Genomic DNA, 15740 nt, shown 5'->3' with positions numbered 1-15740 from the left:
GAAGGGTTTGAAAAATTAAAAAGCTATTTATATTTATTCTTAAGAAACCCTATTTATTTATTATTATTATTACTACCGATGCATTTCCGTGAAGCAAGCGTCTCTTGTTTTTTCACTTGGAAACAACCAAACAATTTCAATCTCTCCCTCTCAATCAAATTCGTTCATAGCGGACTCTTCCATATCCATAAGCAACAGCATGCAACAATGCAAGCTTCGATGATTCTTCTCAACTACTTCTTCTCTAGACCCTACAATGATTCTCAAGAATCACTCACTCTTTTTCGGGACTAAGCTTCATGCTTCTCTCGACTCCACCAACAGGAACCCTTTTCAATTCGAACGGAGGAAGCTTTTTTGTACTTGCACCTCTAAACGGTGTCGTTTGGTAAGCCAACCGTTACGTTCCTCTTATTTTTCTGCTCAAAATGTTGGGGTTTTTAGGAAGGATGTTACTTTGAGAAGTGGGTCAAGGTTAAAATGTGCTAATGAAAAGGAACCGCTTTTTTGTCGAGAGAGTTTGGTCAATTATTTGACGCCTTTATTGAAAGAACACCTTCCTTTGATAAGGGCTTTTGTTTATGGTGCTGCTGTATTATGGGGTCTTGGTATGTTACTTTGCCATGGGCATAATAAAGCTAAGGTTTTTGTTGAAAATAATTTGTTGCCTTCTGTTTGTTCTGTGATTAGTGAGTATATTCAGCGTGACGTTGAGCTTGGTAAGGTTAGGACAGTCTTGCCGTGGAGTATTACGTTGGAGTTGTGCTCGTTTGGGCCTCATAAGGAGGAGTTTTCATGTGGCGAGGCTCCCACTGTGAAGCTTTGTTTACGTCCTTTTATTAGTTCTAGGGGGGTGAAATTGGTTATTCATGCGGTTTTGACGCAGCCGAGTGTGTTGGTGGTGCAGAAGAAGGATTTTACTTGGTTGGGAATACCGTTTGTTGAAGGAGATATAGAGAGGCGATTCTCAAGTGAAGATGGGATAGATTACCGTACGAGAACGAGGAGGCTTGTACGAAAGGAAGCTGGTGCTCGGTGGGAGAGAGAAAGAGATGAAGCGGCTAAGGAAGCTGCTGAGGTTGGATACTTTGTTTCTGAGAGGCGTGGTCTATCTGAAGGTGATGGTTCAAAGAAGATTGCAACTAGTTCAAGTGAGTTAAGTGAGGCGATACCCTTTTCTTGTGTGGATGGTGGGAAGCATGATCATCGGTTCAAGGACACTGGTGTTGATTATGATAGGAAACATGCAGATTTGGAAAAATCATTTGGAGTAAATTTTCTCGGGTCAGGATTTCGATTTTGGTCTCGAGTATTATCGTGGCGGAGAAAAAACAGATTTAAGATGAAGGCTAATGGGAGTAACATTTATGCATCTGATGCTGCTACAAAAAAAAGAATATTTGAATGTAGCGCATTGGCAGCTCGTGCATACTTTCTCGATCAATCGCATGGGAAGTATGGGGAGACTGCATCATCTTCTGAGTGTTTAAATTTTATGAATCATGATATGGATACGGAGAAAAACGAGGTTGATGGCAATGCAAAATCTGTTACCACCAGTGATGAAAATATAAGCAATGATAGCCAAAGTGCTACACTATTCAGAGATATGGGAATCCGCCCCCCCTCAGTAAATGGAAATATTGATGGTCAATCAGATGATTTGAAATTTGTCTGTGAGCCAACTTTACCGACAGGAGAGAATAAATTTGAAAATTTGCAATCTAGTGAGGATGTTGTAGTACCTCCGGCCAATGCTAATAGTAGCACGGAGAAAAATGAAGTGTTGGTACCCCATGTTGAAGACAATGATTTTGGTGATGGTAATTCATCTGGAGGCCAACCAGATTTTACATCCGAAAATTTGGCTGTTGCCAAGCAAAATCCTCGATGGGCAACTTATTTTCAAATTCCATTTGAGTCCGTGCTTGCAAAATTTGGCCTAACCCCATTTATTAGAAATATTGAGGAGTCGATATCTTGCTTTCTTTCTGGTCCCATTGAGAAGTTGAAGTCTGATGTCGCTGTGAAAGTGGAGGGTATTGTTGCAGAACCTGTAGATGGACTGGATTTTGTGCTGTTTGACTCTAAATTCTTTAATATACCTTTTCGTGTAACATTGACATTGGGTTCTGTTCATTTCGAAGGCGCAACAGTGATGCTACTTGCATACGGTGACGGGGAAGTTAGGTAAGGGGCAATCTTATTATTTACTACTTTTTTTTTGAAATCTTATTATTTACTACTTAATTTGTAATCACTCAGAGAGGTTCTGCCGGGTTCTCTTGAAGTGTGTAGTATTATTGACAGTTGGCATGCTAAAACTTGTGGCTCATTTTATCAAAATAGGACAATTATCGTTCTAGAGGTTGGGATTTAAATTTGCCATGTCATAAGTCATCCTTATAGGTATTCAAAAGGACTTCATCTCAATATTATAAAAAAAACCCTTAAATATGAAGATTTATTGCTGTATTGGATAAGCATCCTAGAAAGCTATTCAGATTAACGAATTGAATAGAACATTATGGCGGAATTTGATCCATGTAGCCGACCCCACTTAGTGGAATAAGACTTGGTTGTTGTTGTATTGGATAATCATCCTCTGAACTTCAGGAATAGGAAGACTAATTGCCCTAAATCGAGCTACTCTTATGTCTTTATCTTTGGTTGCTCCTATTTGTTCCCATCAAAATTTATTAATATATGTAGATATATATTTTATATTTTTCTTTTTCCTTCTTCCATGTGTCAAGCATGTGCACATTCTTAGGATCAGTGTTATCGAATATCGACCATTGCGGGTATCATTGGCGGTTGTAATTGAAGCTAATAATTTGCTATTGTAAAATTGTATTATTATTGGTTTTTGAACACACGTAAAGAAAAAATCTTACACCAGAAAATGATAATCCGATGAAATTTAAGTGTTCTTTACTTTTATTCCAGGGAGATGGAGAATGTCAATGGGCATGTAAAGTTACGAAACCACTATAGTCGCATACATGTGCATCTAAGTGGAAATTGTAATACTTGGAGATCGGATGTTCTACCTGAAGATGGGGGCTGCTTGTCTGTTGATGTTTTTGTTGACACTATTGAGCAAAATTGGCACGTCAACTTAAAAATTCACAATCTTTTTGTACCGGTAAACTGTACATTCACAAAAATTAAGAAATGCAATTGGTTTTTGTATGGGAAAAAGAAATTATAAGTTATTTTACCAAATTATCCTTTGTTAATGGCATGAGAAAGATAAATATTAAAATAATTGAAAGAAGAGAAAGTAATAAATAGTAATTGGTATGATAGGAAAAGAAACATTAATGTTTCATTGGTATTGTAACATGATTCATAATTTCAGACAATTTCTTTTTGCAAAGTGACATAATTCGTCTGGCTTGAATGCTCTGCAGCTGTTTGAAAGGCTCCTAGAGATTCCGATTACGTGGTCTAAAGGGAGGGCTAGTGGCGAGGTGTTTCCCTAACTTAAATCTCATATTTCCTTTGTTTCTTCAGACTTTGTTATGGTTATGTGGGTGTGCTGCTTATTTTTCTTAATATTTATAACTTCACCTATATAATATATTCTTACCTTATGTTTAGGTTCACTTGTGCATGTCTAAGGGGGAGACTTTTCCAAATTTGCACGGACAGCTTGATGTAACAGGGTTGGATTTTCAAGTATTGGATGCTCCATCATGTTTTTCTGTATGTCTTCCTATTGACACTTCATTTCCTTATATTTCATATGACATATATACATCAGCTTGAGGGAGAGTGATGTTGAGAACTTGAGATATGTTAAGAGATATTTCCTTCCTTTTATCTTCTATATAAATATTTCGTATATGATTGTGGTGTTATTCTGACAGATACAGAATATATTTAATTCCTATAATCAATGGGTTCCATGTCTACAGCATTTTTAGGGACATCTCATCCAATATGAGACTCTAAACACACCCTATCCCGCCCATGATTGAGATCTAGAGCATGACCCATGTGTAGTTCATATAGGCATATAGGTCTGCAATTTTAAGAAATGTTCATTGTGCCTTTTATATTTTGTTTCAGAATATAAAATGTGATTACACCATATTCGTTGTGCCTTTTGTATTTTGTTTCAGAATATATCAACGAGTTTATGTTTTCGCGGTCAAAGAATATTTTTACACAATGCAAGTGGCTGGTTTGGCAGTGTTCCTCTAGAAGCATCAGGGGACTTTGGCATTCATCCCGAAGAAGGAGAGTTTCATCTAATGTGTCAGGTATTTCTTTTTTCTCTCATGTAAGTCAGTCTTGGTGACAAAATCAATCATCAGAGAAGAGTGAAAGAATCTAAAGAATATGATTAAAAATTGAATTTCTGTGAATCAATCAATACAGATAATTGGGATTCAGTTTTATGATTGATAGTTGGGATTTTTTTTGTACCTCATTCAGTTTTATGATAGATAGTTGGGATTCTTTTTTATATGTACATTAATAATATTTTGTATGATTGAACTTTCAGGTTCCTGCTGTTGAAGTGAATGCTTTGATGAGAACTTTTAAAATGAAACCACTCTTATTCCCGGTGCATTTCTTTACTTCAGTGCATTAACTTTAATACCTTCCAGTTTAAAACAAAATAGAACTGAATAATATTTCTGAATAATCAGTCATAGAAAATAGAACTGAATAATAGAACTGTTCTTTGTTTTAAACTGAATAAAAAGAAATTTCAATTTATTTCAGGGGGTAATTTAGTACTCCCTCTGTTCTTTTTTATTTGTTGATTTTGTAAAAGATTTAATTTTCCAGATTTGTTTGTTGTTTCCAAAGTTAAATGAAATAAGTGGAAAGGGGTAATCACCAATTAATAGTATCATTGGAAAAGACAATTTTTTTGGTTTTCTTTGTATGTGTGAATAATCTTAAAACGATACACCCTCCGGTCACTATTATAAGCAAATTTGATTTTTTTGGTACATTTGAGTGTCAATGTATCTATTCCATACATGGACTAGATACATTGATAGTCAAATGTACCAAAAAAGTCAAATTTGCTTATAATAGTGACCGGAGGGTGTAACTTAAAAGGAATGGAGGTCAGAGTTAAAAAAGTGAAGATCCATGACAATTAATAAATTACACTAATTACAAAATGCAGCAATGTGGGACTGTTAGGACACTAATACAGTACTTGGGTAATGCCAGTAGTTTTGAAGCACATCACATACGGGGAATTTTCAAGGTGTTTGATATTTTCAATTCATGTTAAGCTGTATTTCTATTACCTGCAATAGTCAAATTTACGCAGGCTTACCTTCTGCACATCTGCAAGTTTTGTTATTTTTCTAATACACTTTGCAAGTGTCGGTCCGTATGTTTGATATGCATAGCTAATAAGTGAGAGTTTGAAAATCAAATACGACAAATTTACTAAGCTATTTATGATTTAATAATAATAACAACACAAATGTATATTTTAAAATTTTGGAAGTCATAGAAAATACCCCCTGAAATAAATTGAAATTTCTTTCTTTTCTTTAACAAGGAAATCATCTTATCTTATCTTATCTTATCCATGCCCTTTAATTTTTCTTTTCCCGTAATTGTTGGTTACAGCTAGCTGGATCAGTAACCGCTCTATTCAATTGTCAAGGCCCGCTAGAGTCTCCAGTATTTGTAGGCACTGGAATGTTTTCTAGGATATTCTCTAATTCACATATTGACAACCCTGCATCTGTAGCATCAGAAGCACTTGCTGCGAGTAAGGAAGCCGGTGCACTGGCAGCATTTGACCGCATTCCTTTTTCATATGTATCTGGCAATTTCACTTTCAACACTGATAACTGTGTAAGTTGATAGAGACAGTAGTTTACCGTTGTCTGGTTCCAACTTCAAAGTAGCAACTCATTGTAATAGTGTGATGTTATGGCAACACTTACTATGCATATTGTAGGTTGCCGATTTATATGGAATCAGGGCATGCCTTATAGATGGTGGTGAAATTCAAGGGGCTGGGAATGCATGGATATGCCCAGAGGTATAGAGCTGCCTGTTCACTATTTGCTTTTTTCAAGTTTTTGACTTTTTAGAACAAGAACTACTTGGAAGAATTAGGATGGTCAAGCGTATAGAATCAGAGCATTATGTGCACTCACTAACATATTTTTAGGAGGAAATAAATTTATCACCAAAATGTTAAACTTTCTGTTAGTTTCCAGTTATCTAAGGGTACTAATTTATTCGTCTTGATCAACTTTAAAATGTCAGCCATATCACACAATGAAGTGATATACTCACATGGAAAAGTTCTAATTCTCACACTCACATATATGGAAATTAGAAGGTTTTGTTCATTTGGCTAAAAATAACTTAGGTGTGAGTATCTGGTCCTATTACTCTCCCAAAGAAAAAGAAACCATGTCTCTAGAATTCCTGTCCTACACCTACTAATGTATGCCTTTGTTCCCAGGGTGAGGTGGACGAGACAGCAATAGATGTGAACTTATCCGGAAGTTTGGCCTTTGATAACATTGTGCTTCGTTATATGCCAAGTTATTATCATCAGATGCCACTCAAATTAGGGATGTTAAATGGTGAAACAAAACTGTCCGGAGCTCTTTTAAAACCGTAAGATAAACCTCTTTTCAGTTTTTGGTAGTATTTGCTTGGGACAGTGATCCTTGGGGTAATAAGAAGATTGTTGGCTTTGAACCTTGTGGAAATCCAGAAGTCTCGATGCAAATGTTATTCCTGATGTCTTTTATCCCCTTAACAGTGCTTTTTCCTATATGGACTTTTTCAATTTTAATGCAGACGGTTTGATATAAAATGGACTGCACCTACCGCAGAAGGGTCTTTCGGCGATGCTCGAGGAGATATTATAATCTCACATGATTTTATTTCATTGAATTCCTCTTCAGCTGCATTTGATCTATGTACCAGGGTCCAAACATCTTATCTTGATGATTTGTCTGTTAAAGAAGGAGATCTTTATGCACCCAGAGCCATTCCATTTACTATTGATGGGGTAGAGATGGACTTGCGTATGCGTGGGTTTGAATTCTTCAATTTGGTTTCTGCATATACTATGGATTCTCCAAGGCCTTTGCGTTTGAAAGCAACTGGAAGGATCAAGTTTCAGGGGAAGGTTTTAAAACCTAGTGGCAGTATTAGCGAACAAAATTCTGAGATAAATAGGCAGCATGTGCAAACGTTGGAGAAAGGAAGCTCGGATAGTCTTGTTGGTGAAGTTTCAATCTCTGGTCTTAAACTGAATCAATTGATGCTTGCACCTCAGTTATCTGGGTTGTTGAGAGTTTCTCCGGAGCGTATCAAGGTAATGCAGAAAACTCTTATGGAAATTGATGAAATTTATCATTTGATGATGTGCTCATACATGCACACATAGATAATTATATAGATATAAGCTGTGCATCTAGACATTATTTACATATTTTCCAACAGAGTAGTCATTTCCGGATAGCGGCGCGGAACGGCCGACCCCAAAAGTGGGATAGCGTATAGCGGGATGACTGCTGTATTTGATCATTTTTTGGGCAAATTACATATAATGACTATAAAGATATATTTAATGTAAAATTAAACAAATAACTACTCATAAAATATTCATAAATCAAAGCACACATGACTCTTGAAGTGCATAAACGACTAGGAAGAAAGGTTAAGTTGAGTCTCAACTCAAATTTGATTGAAAAACTCAATCACCTTTAAAATGTTGTAAATTTAAGGGGTAATTTTAGTTTTTTTAGAGGGGGGAAAGGATAGCTGGCCAGAAATCCCTCCAGGCCGGGAACCAATCTGCTCCACTATCCCGATATTTACTCTATAACGCCGTTATAATGTTCTGCACCGCTAAGGCTCTTCCCACAGCGGCCGGCCTCTGCTCCGCTATTGACTACTCTGTTTTCCAATAATAACCAATTTGTCATTTAACAGTTTTTATTTTATGAGTCAGGCTTGGTTATTTATCAAGTTTTAGCACTGTCTCAGTTAGAAAATTTCAGACTATTTGTCTGTATTTGATCTATATAGTTTTTGTAACTTCAATTAATCTTGGAACACAGTTGGATGCCGCTGGTAGGCCTGATGAAAGTCTTGAAGTGGAGTTTGTTGGGCCACTGCAGCTAAGTAACGAAGATGGCCTACAAAGTGGTAAACTGTTGTCTGTTTCTCTTCAGAAAGGGCAGTTAAGAGCTAACGTTTGTTATCAACCATTTCATTCTGCTAACTTGGAGGTAACTAAATTTAAATTTTGGGCCTAGTATTTAAATCTAGACCTGTTTTGTTTCATTGCTTGTATAATTTAGTTCATTTTTATGTTGGACCCAAAGTTTGTATTGAAAATTTCTATTTTCTTTTTCCATGCTTATGTGGGGTTTGCTTGCAGGTACGGCATTTTCCACTTGATGAGTTGGAGCTTGCTTCTCTGCGGGGGACTATACAGAGAGTAAGGCATACTGGCCTATTTTATTGCATCTTTTCCTATCACCCCTGTTCTTTGCTGTCCCCTATTACGCATATTTAGATCATTGCAAAGTGCTCCAAAAAATTTAGTGTCTTGCCATCTCAGAAATCTTTGGAGAAACTGTATCTTTTTTACACAGCAGGTGAGTGTTTTAGTTTCTCATATTTTTAGGGAAGACAGTACCTGTGCAGCTGCCTATGGCATTGCTCATCTCGGTTTTCAATGGTGGGACTCCCTTCCCCACTTCATTGTAGAGGACTTCAAGAAAATTCATTTAGGCTTAATATATATTATATAGACAACACAGTCACCATGACGCTATTTCAGGGACCAACTACCCCAGAAGTTTAAACTGATAGGAGAAGGTCAAGAAATTAGTATCCTTACAATAAAGTTGTGTAAAATTCTACTGTGCAAATTTGGCATTACAATCTACTTTAACTTTATAACTTTCCTTCGTCTTTGTTTCTCCTTTTTTTCTTTTAATCCTGCCTTAATGATAACTTGGCTGAGGCATTATTTAGTGGTTATGTCATGGAAACAATATATTGTGTTTTCAACCATCAGCTTCTTTGCTTTCAGGCAGAATTGCAACTTAATCTTCAGAAAGGAAGAGGACATGGAGTCCTATCTGTACTTCAGCCAAAATTCAGTGGTGTGCTCGGTGAAGCTTTAGATGTGGCGGCTAGATGGAGTGGAGATGTTGTAAGTCCAAAAGATCATCATGTTATTTTTTCACGTGAATTTGAGTTACATGTTTTTTACTTACTGCTATTCTGGGAATTAAATGAAGTCTGTTTGTTGACCAGAGTGTGTTATGAATATCGGAAGGTGTAGTGGTTGTTACTCAAATTTTGTTAATCTATTTTTTCTTCTGGTCATAATTTTACTCGCACAATATTGAAAATCTAACAGTATCTCTTCAATGTTTGCTACTGATGGTGGTTAGTAAAAGATTTATAGCAGCATCCCTTTAATGTTAATGAAAGTTATAGGTGCTCAGTTGATTACCTATCCACTACACACACACACACGCACACACCTAAAGACCTTAATTTTTCATCATCAGGCCGTCAAATATATTTTCTTGATTAAGACAAATTAGTGAAGTCAATTTTTTTGGTGCTGTTAATGATGTGTTTGTCAAGCACTGATTGTCAGTTGATGCATTGTTCAGATCACTATTGAAAAAACTGTTTTGCAACAAAACTACAGTTATTATGAACTTCAAGGCGAATATGTTTTGCCCGGCACTCCAGATCGTAATCCTATTGACGGAGGAGGGGGCCTTTTTAAAAGGCTAATGTCTGGACAACGTGTTGGTAGTGTTATATCCTCAATGGGCAGGTGGAGGATGAAACTTGAAGTTCCCAGAGCAGAGGTTGCTGAGATGCTTCCTCTTGCGAGGCTTCTTTCTCGAAGTATGGATCCTGCTGTTCATTCAAGATCTAAGGTTGCATCATTATATACATCTTTGGGTGTTACATATATTCATAATCAACCATCTTAATGCAGCTAGTTGATTTTACATATATTCATGATTAACCATGATAATGTATGTTGCTATATGCTACATATGCAGGATTTCTTCCTTCAAAGTTTACAGTCAGTGGGAGTATATTCTGAAAGCCTCCAACAGTTGCTTGAGGTAATGTCGAAGAATAACTAAATCTTATTTTCCTTTCAGTTGATGCAATACCTGATGCCCGAATTTCTACTCAAACATGAAGTGCATTTTAGAATTATTTTAGACAGATAATATTAATTAGCCAAGTACAATGTGTTGCAAAAGTTGAAGTTTCTTTCGTCTGATAATGATGTGCACATCATGCAGAAAATGAGGGGGCTCCACGCTCCATCAAATGATGTTGTTCTTGAGGATTTAACCCTGCCCGGTTTATCTGAATTCAAAGGTCACTGGCATGGATCTCTTGATGCCAGTGGTGGAAGAAATGGAGACACCTTGGTAAAAACGTTTAGGTTTTCTATTATTTGTTGGAGGTCCATGAGTAATCTATTTTGGCATATTGACTTTCTTATTCTGTGTCATTTCAGGCAGAGTTTGACTTTCACGGGGAGGACTGGGAGTGGGGAGACTACAAAACTCAGCGAGTCGTGGCAGTTGGTGCTTTTAGTAATGATGACGGTTTGCACCTCGAGAAAATTTTCATCCAGAAAGATAATGCAACCATTCATGCAGATGGAACGTTGTTGGGGCCCAAAACCAACCTTCACTTTGCTGTTTTAAACTTTCCTGTTAGTCTGGTCCCCACTGTAGTTCAGGTCTTTGAATCTACAGATTTTGTTCATTCTATGCGGCAATTGTCGGCATCCATTAGGGGTATATTGCACATGGAAGGTGATCTCAGAGGAAGTTTAGCGAAACCAGAATGTGATGTGCAAGTAAGGCTCCTGGATGGTGCCATCGGGGGCATTGATCTTGGACGAGCTGAACTTGTTGCTTCTCTTACCCCAACGAGTCGTTTTCTATTCAATTCAAAACTTGAACCTATAACCCAAAGTGGCCATGTACTCATTCAAGGTAGCATTCCTGTTGCTTTTGTCCAAAATAACATATCACAGGAAGATGTAGAATCAGATGAGAGTGGGACAACTTTGGTTCCTGATTGGGCGAAGGAGAAGAATAGAGGTGCCACTGATGACATCGGTGACAAAAAAGTTTCTAGAGATAAAAATGAAGATGGGTGGAATACTCAATTAGCAGAAAGCCTTAAAGGTTTAAATTGGCAAATGTTAGATGCCGGAGAAGTCAGGATTGATGCTGATATAAAAGATGGAGGCATGACGTTGGTAACAGCGTTATCTCCTCATGCCAGTTGGCTTCATGGCAATGCCGATGTCATGCTTGAGGTTAGTGAAATCACTATTAAACATTCTCACATATTTAATGTTTACTTCTCTAAGTTTTGTTGTATGGTGTGCTTAATAGGTCCGAGGTACCGTGGATCAACCAGTGCTTAATGGGCACGCCTCTTTCCACAGGGCATCTATTTCTTCACCTGTGTTCCGAAAGCCACTAACCAGCTTTGGTGGAACTGTTAATGTGAAATCAAACAGGTTATGCATCACATCACTAGAGAGTAGGCTAAGCAGAAAAGGAAAGCTTCTTGTAAAAGGCAACCTGCCGCTCAGAACTAGTGAAGCAGCCCCTGACGACAAGATAGAATTGAAATGTGAAGTTTTAGAAGTGCGGGCACCAAAAACATTAAGGTTGCTTTCTTAACTTTTACTGAAGGTTTCTCAAGTTAATGTTTTGACCTATTCATGGATATAAAGTTGTTGATTTAATTTAAACATTAAATAATTCATATTGGTTTTTTGGAACTGCACCTTTTTTTACGTATACATGATTCCTTAACAACACATTTTCTATGTCTGTCAGTGGTCAGGTTGATTCTCAGGTGCAGATAACTGGTTCGATATTGCAGCCAAATATTTCTGGGAATATCAAATTAAGTAATGGAGAAGCATATTTGCCACATGATAGAGGTGGTGCTCCCGCCTCTAATAGATTCCCATCGAATCAGTCTATGCTTCCTTCTGGCGGCGTTAGTCAAGTTTTTGCTTCCAGATATGTTTCACGATTTTTCAGCTCAGAATCTCCTTCTGCAAGTGCCAACACTTCTCAATCCTCTGGCTCTGGTATTGCTTTACTAATCTTTTAGTATAGCATGTGGTTTCATAAATTTAGGAATGCTCGGATCAATTACTTGATCTTCTACTTTTGTATATGTTATTAGTTACTTTTACCTGTGTATGTTATGATCTCTTTTCTTTCTGAAAAAAAATTGTGGCAGTTAATAAGTCAAGTCAGGTTGAAAATGAGATGGAGCAAGTGCAGATTAAACCAAACGCAGATATTTGCCTTAATGATTTGAAGCTTGTCCTCGGACCAGAGCTAAAGATAGTATATCCTTTGATTCTTAATTTTGCTGTCAGTGGAGAGCTTGAGTTGAATGGTCTTGCTCATCCCAAATGGATAAAACCTAGAGGCGTATTGGCATTTGAGAATGGTGAAGTCGATCTAGTTGCCACCCAGGTTTGTGTCACGTTTTACTCAGCTCAGCAGCTCTCGTAAATTGTATCCTGTGTTTCTTTTCTATCTTAATTTTGCTATGGTTCGTGTCACGTTTTACTCGGCTCGGCAACTTCCATAAATTGTATCCTGTGTTTCTTTTCTATTTTAATTTTGCTATGGTTTTACTTTTGCACTTCTTAATCAGTTGTGTAGTTTGATACAACTCATTTTAAATGAAGGTGAGGCTAAAACGAGAGCATTTAAACATTGCAAAATTCGAGCCTGAGAACGGACTAGATCCAATGCTAGATCTGGTTTTGGTTGGATCTGAATGGCAATTTAGAATCCAAGGTAGAGCTAGCAATTGGCAGGACAAACTTGTGGTGACCTCGACTCGTTCTGTGGAACAGGATGCACTCTCGCCTACTGAGGTAAAATATATGGCCGTGTTAAAATAGATAATAGTTTCATCCGTGAAAGTAAATGCCTTCATGATATGGTAATATTCAAGCAGGACAGTCCTATTATTTGACTTTATCTATGTGTATAGGCTGCCAGAAGATTTGAGAGTCAATTGGCGGAATCCATTTTGGAAGGCAATGGTCAGCTTGCATTTGAAAAGCTTGCAACTGCGACTCTTGAAAAATTGATGCCACGAATAGAAGGAAAGGGAGAGTTTGGCCTGGCTAGGTGGAGAGTAGTGTATGCACCTCAGATTCCTAGTTTGGTTTCTGTTGATCCTACCGCGGATCCTCTCAAGTCACTAGCTAGTAACATATCGTTTGGTACAGAAGTTGAAGTCCAACTTGGGAAACGGCTTCAGGTAATAATAATATTAAAAGATAACTAGTGAAATACCAAATCTTTCTCAGATTTTATTCAAGAACCTTTGTCAATCAATGTTAAAATGCCAGTTTCTTATGTCACTGTCTTGTACAAGTTCATAATTTTCAGAAGCTTTATTTTTTTTCCAGGCTACAATTGTTAGGCAAATGAAAGAGTCCGAGATGGCAATGCAGTGGACCTTGAGCTATCTGCTTACAAGTCGTTTGCGCGTGCTCCTACAATCTTCTTCAACCAATCGCCTTCTTTTTGAATATTCTGCCACATCTCAGGATTGATTTGCAACCGAGTAACATCGCAACTTCATAGAACATTCCTCGTATTTTAAGGGGAAGGGGGAATTTTGGGACACTTTTTGAATGTATGAAAGTAGTGTGTAGATGCAAATTATTTTTTGCTCAAATTGAGCTTGTTAATATGTAGATGCTTATGTCATGAAGAATAAATCAGTCTATTATTAGTTCTGTACAGAAATTCAATTTTGATTAAAGAAAATATTTAGTATGATTATATATATCAAATGTTTGTGTAAATGCAGGACCGTGCAGTCACCAGAGAATCCAGATTCGTAACTTTTGTCTATCTTTAGGCTCTTATAAGAATAAATTTTCTGTTTATTTCTTTTTGGGGTATTGCATGTCTAGAAAATTTTATCTAATTTCATGATGGGTAGAAAATTGATTTTGATTGAATTAATTTTATTAACTTTTTTTTTTGTTAGAAGTGAGTTGAAGATAAAGCAATTTATTTTGACACATTTGTGTAAAAGTGAATTAAATATTAATTTATTATAAAAATCATGTTTAAATTAAAAATATACAAATCACTGTTTTTTAAACCAAATTTATTTTTGAGACAAAATCAATTATAATTTAAAGAAACCAAATATTTTAAAAACAATTTTACATCTTTAAAATCACTTTTTTCTCTTCCAAAATCAAAATCACATATATTTAGATTCTTGATTTTTGACATTTTTATGATAAATGCCCGAGAATTCTTCTTGTCACCTCCTAACTAAACCTGATACCCCTCAATTTTTTAATATTTTTAAAATATCCTTGTTAATATTTACATTTTAAATTTTATTTTTCTTCCATAATTTTTAAATTTTCAAAATTATTAAAATGATTTTTCCGGTAGTTAATTTGAAATTTGTGATATTCAATTTTTCGCATTTATATCGAAAATTTGGAAAAATCTGACAAAAAATTTCGTTATCTAATATCGAAAATTCTCAAAATTTCTGAAACAATAAGTATCGGAAATTTCCAAATTTTTGGTATACTGAAAATTTTGAGTATATTTGAAATTTTCGATAAAAGAGCAGAAATTTTAAAAAATGTTTTATTTGTGTGATTTGAAGCCTGCAGGATCATCTACAAATTCGTGTAGCGATTGTACGTAATTCTTCACCACAAACAAAGTATGATTTGCTATGTAATAAGTTTAAATTAAACATTTTATCGCCCATATATGATATTGATAGTATACTTTTTCTGTGATATAAATGACATATATTTGAGTCCCGATCTGAAGTGTATTAGTCTGGACACAAAATATTAGCAAACAACATGATATTATAGTTGTGACTGTTCGTTCTGATACTGCAAATGGCTAGCGAGATAGGAAAGATAAATTTATTTTGGGTTGTGAGAGAGGAGGTAATTTTAAAAGGAAGAATACATATGAAAGCAGTAAATCCTCAGAGGGCACTTATAGTATAAAAGTGAAATACCATTTTAAGCTGAGATTTGCGCTGAGTGGTGTTGGTTGGAAGAACAACACATGAGTTACCTTGTGCGTGTCAACTTGTCGGTTTCCAAATACAAGGCAAACTTGTTCCTTTAGATCCAACTCATGTTTTTTTGGAAGAAATTACACATCGAAGAGCATGGTGTAAATCATGAAGATACTGGTGCAAAGCTGGATTTAGAAGCAGAACGTGAAGAGTTGAAGACATATTTCAATTCTTTGGATATTGTAGGCCAGACGGTGTTGAAGAAAAATGTTAGGGAACTAACATATCCATCCACAACTTCGATGTATCCACCGTCGGTGAAGTACAAGCCAAAGAAGGGAGTTAAAAATAGTAGAACGGGTGAAGAGAGTGATGCACATCATGATCCTTCACAGTGGGAGTATGGTGAGGACTATCATGGGAGTCAAACTACAAAGAGATTATGCACGAAACCAACAGGAAGTCAACCTTCAAGTCTATCAGGTCAAAGTCAACCGACCACTACATCTTTGAGGCATCTTTACTTGTCTCAATTTCCTGGTTTCTTGCATCCATACATTTATGACATTGTTGATGCGGGTGACGATGGAAATTATGGTTTTCAGGCTATTGCAGTTTTACTTGGATGGGGCGAA

General features: G+C 36.4%; 1 protein-coding gene across 1 annotated transcript; it reads left to right on the top strand.

Moving 5' to 3' along the window:
- Positions 1–81: 81 nt before the first annotated feature.
- LOC127095911 (protein TIC236, chloroplastic) lies at positions 82–13885 on the top strand. The gene is made up of 23 exons (XM_051034537.1): positions 82–2190; positions 2950–3148; positions 3417–3476; positions 3607–3711; positions 4131–4271; positions 4517–4579; positions 5614–5844; positions 5951–6034; positions 6467–6624; positions 6811–7333; positions 8082–8252; positions 8405–8464; positions 9065–9187; positions 9660–9935; positions 10065–10130; positions 10317–10448; positions 10538–11353; positions 11433–11713; positions 11886–12145; positions 12301–12542; positions 12761–12952; positions 13072–13344; positions 13496–13885. The coding sequence occupies exons 1-23, from the start codon at positions 257–259 to the stop codon at positions 13640–13642; spliced, it is 6537 nt and encodes a 2178-aa protein (XP_050890494.1). The 5' UTR covers positions 82–256; the 3' UTR covers positions 13643–13885.
- The last annotated feature ends 1855 nt before the right edge of the window (positions 13886–15740 follow it).

The sequence above is a fragment of the Lathyrus oleraceus genome, chromosome 6 (genome assembly GCF_024323335.1).
Source record: "Lathyrus oleraceus cultivar Zhongwan6 chromosome 6, CAAS_Psat_ZW6_1.0, whole genome shotgun sequence".
NCBI classification, from domain to species: Eukaryota; Viridiplantae; Streptophyta; class Magnoliopsida; order Fabales; family Fabaceae; genus Lathyrus; species Lathyrus oleraceus.
Note: the sequence above shows the minus strand (reverse complement) of the source record. Positions and strands in the feature narration are given on the sequence as shown.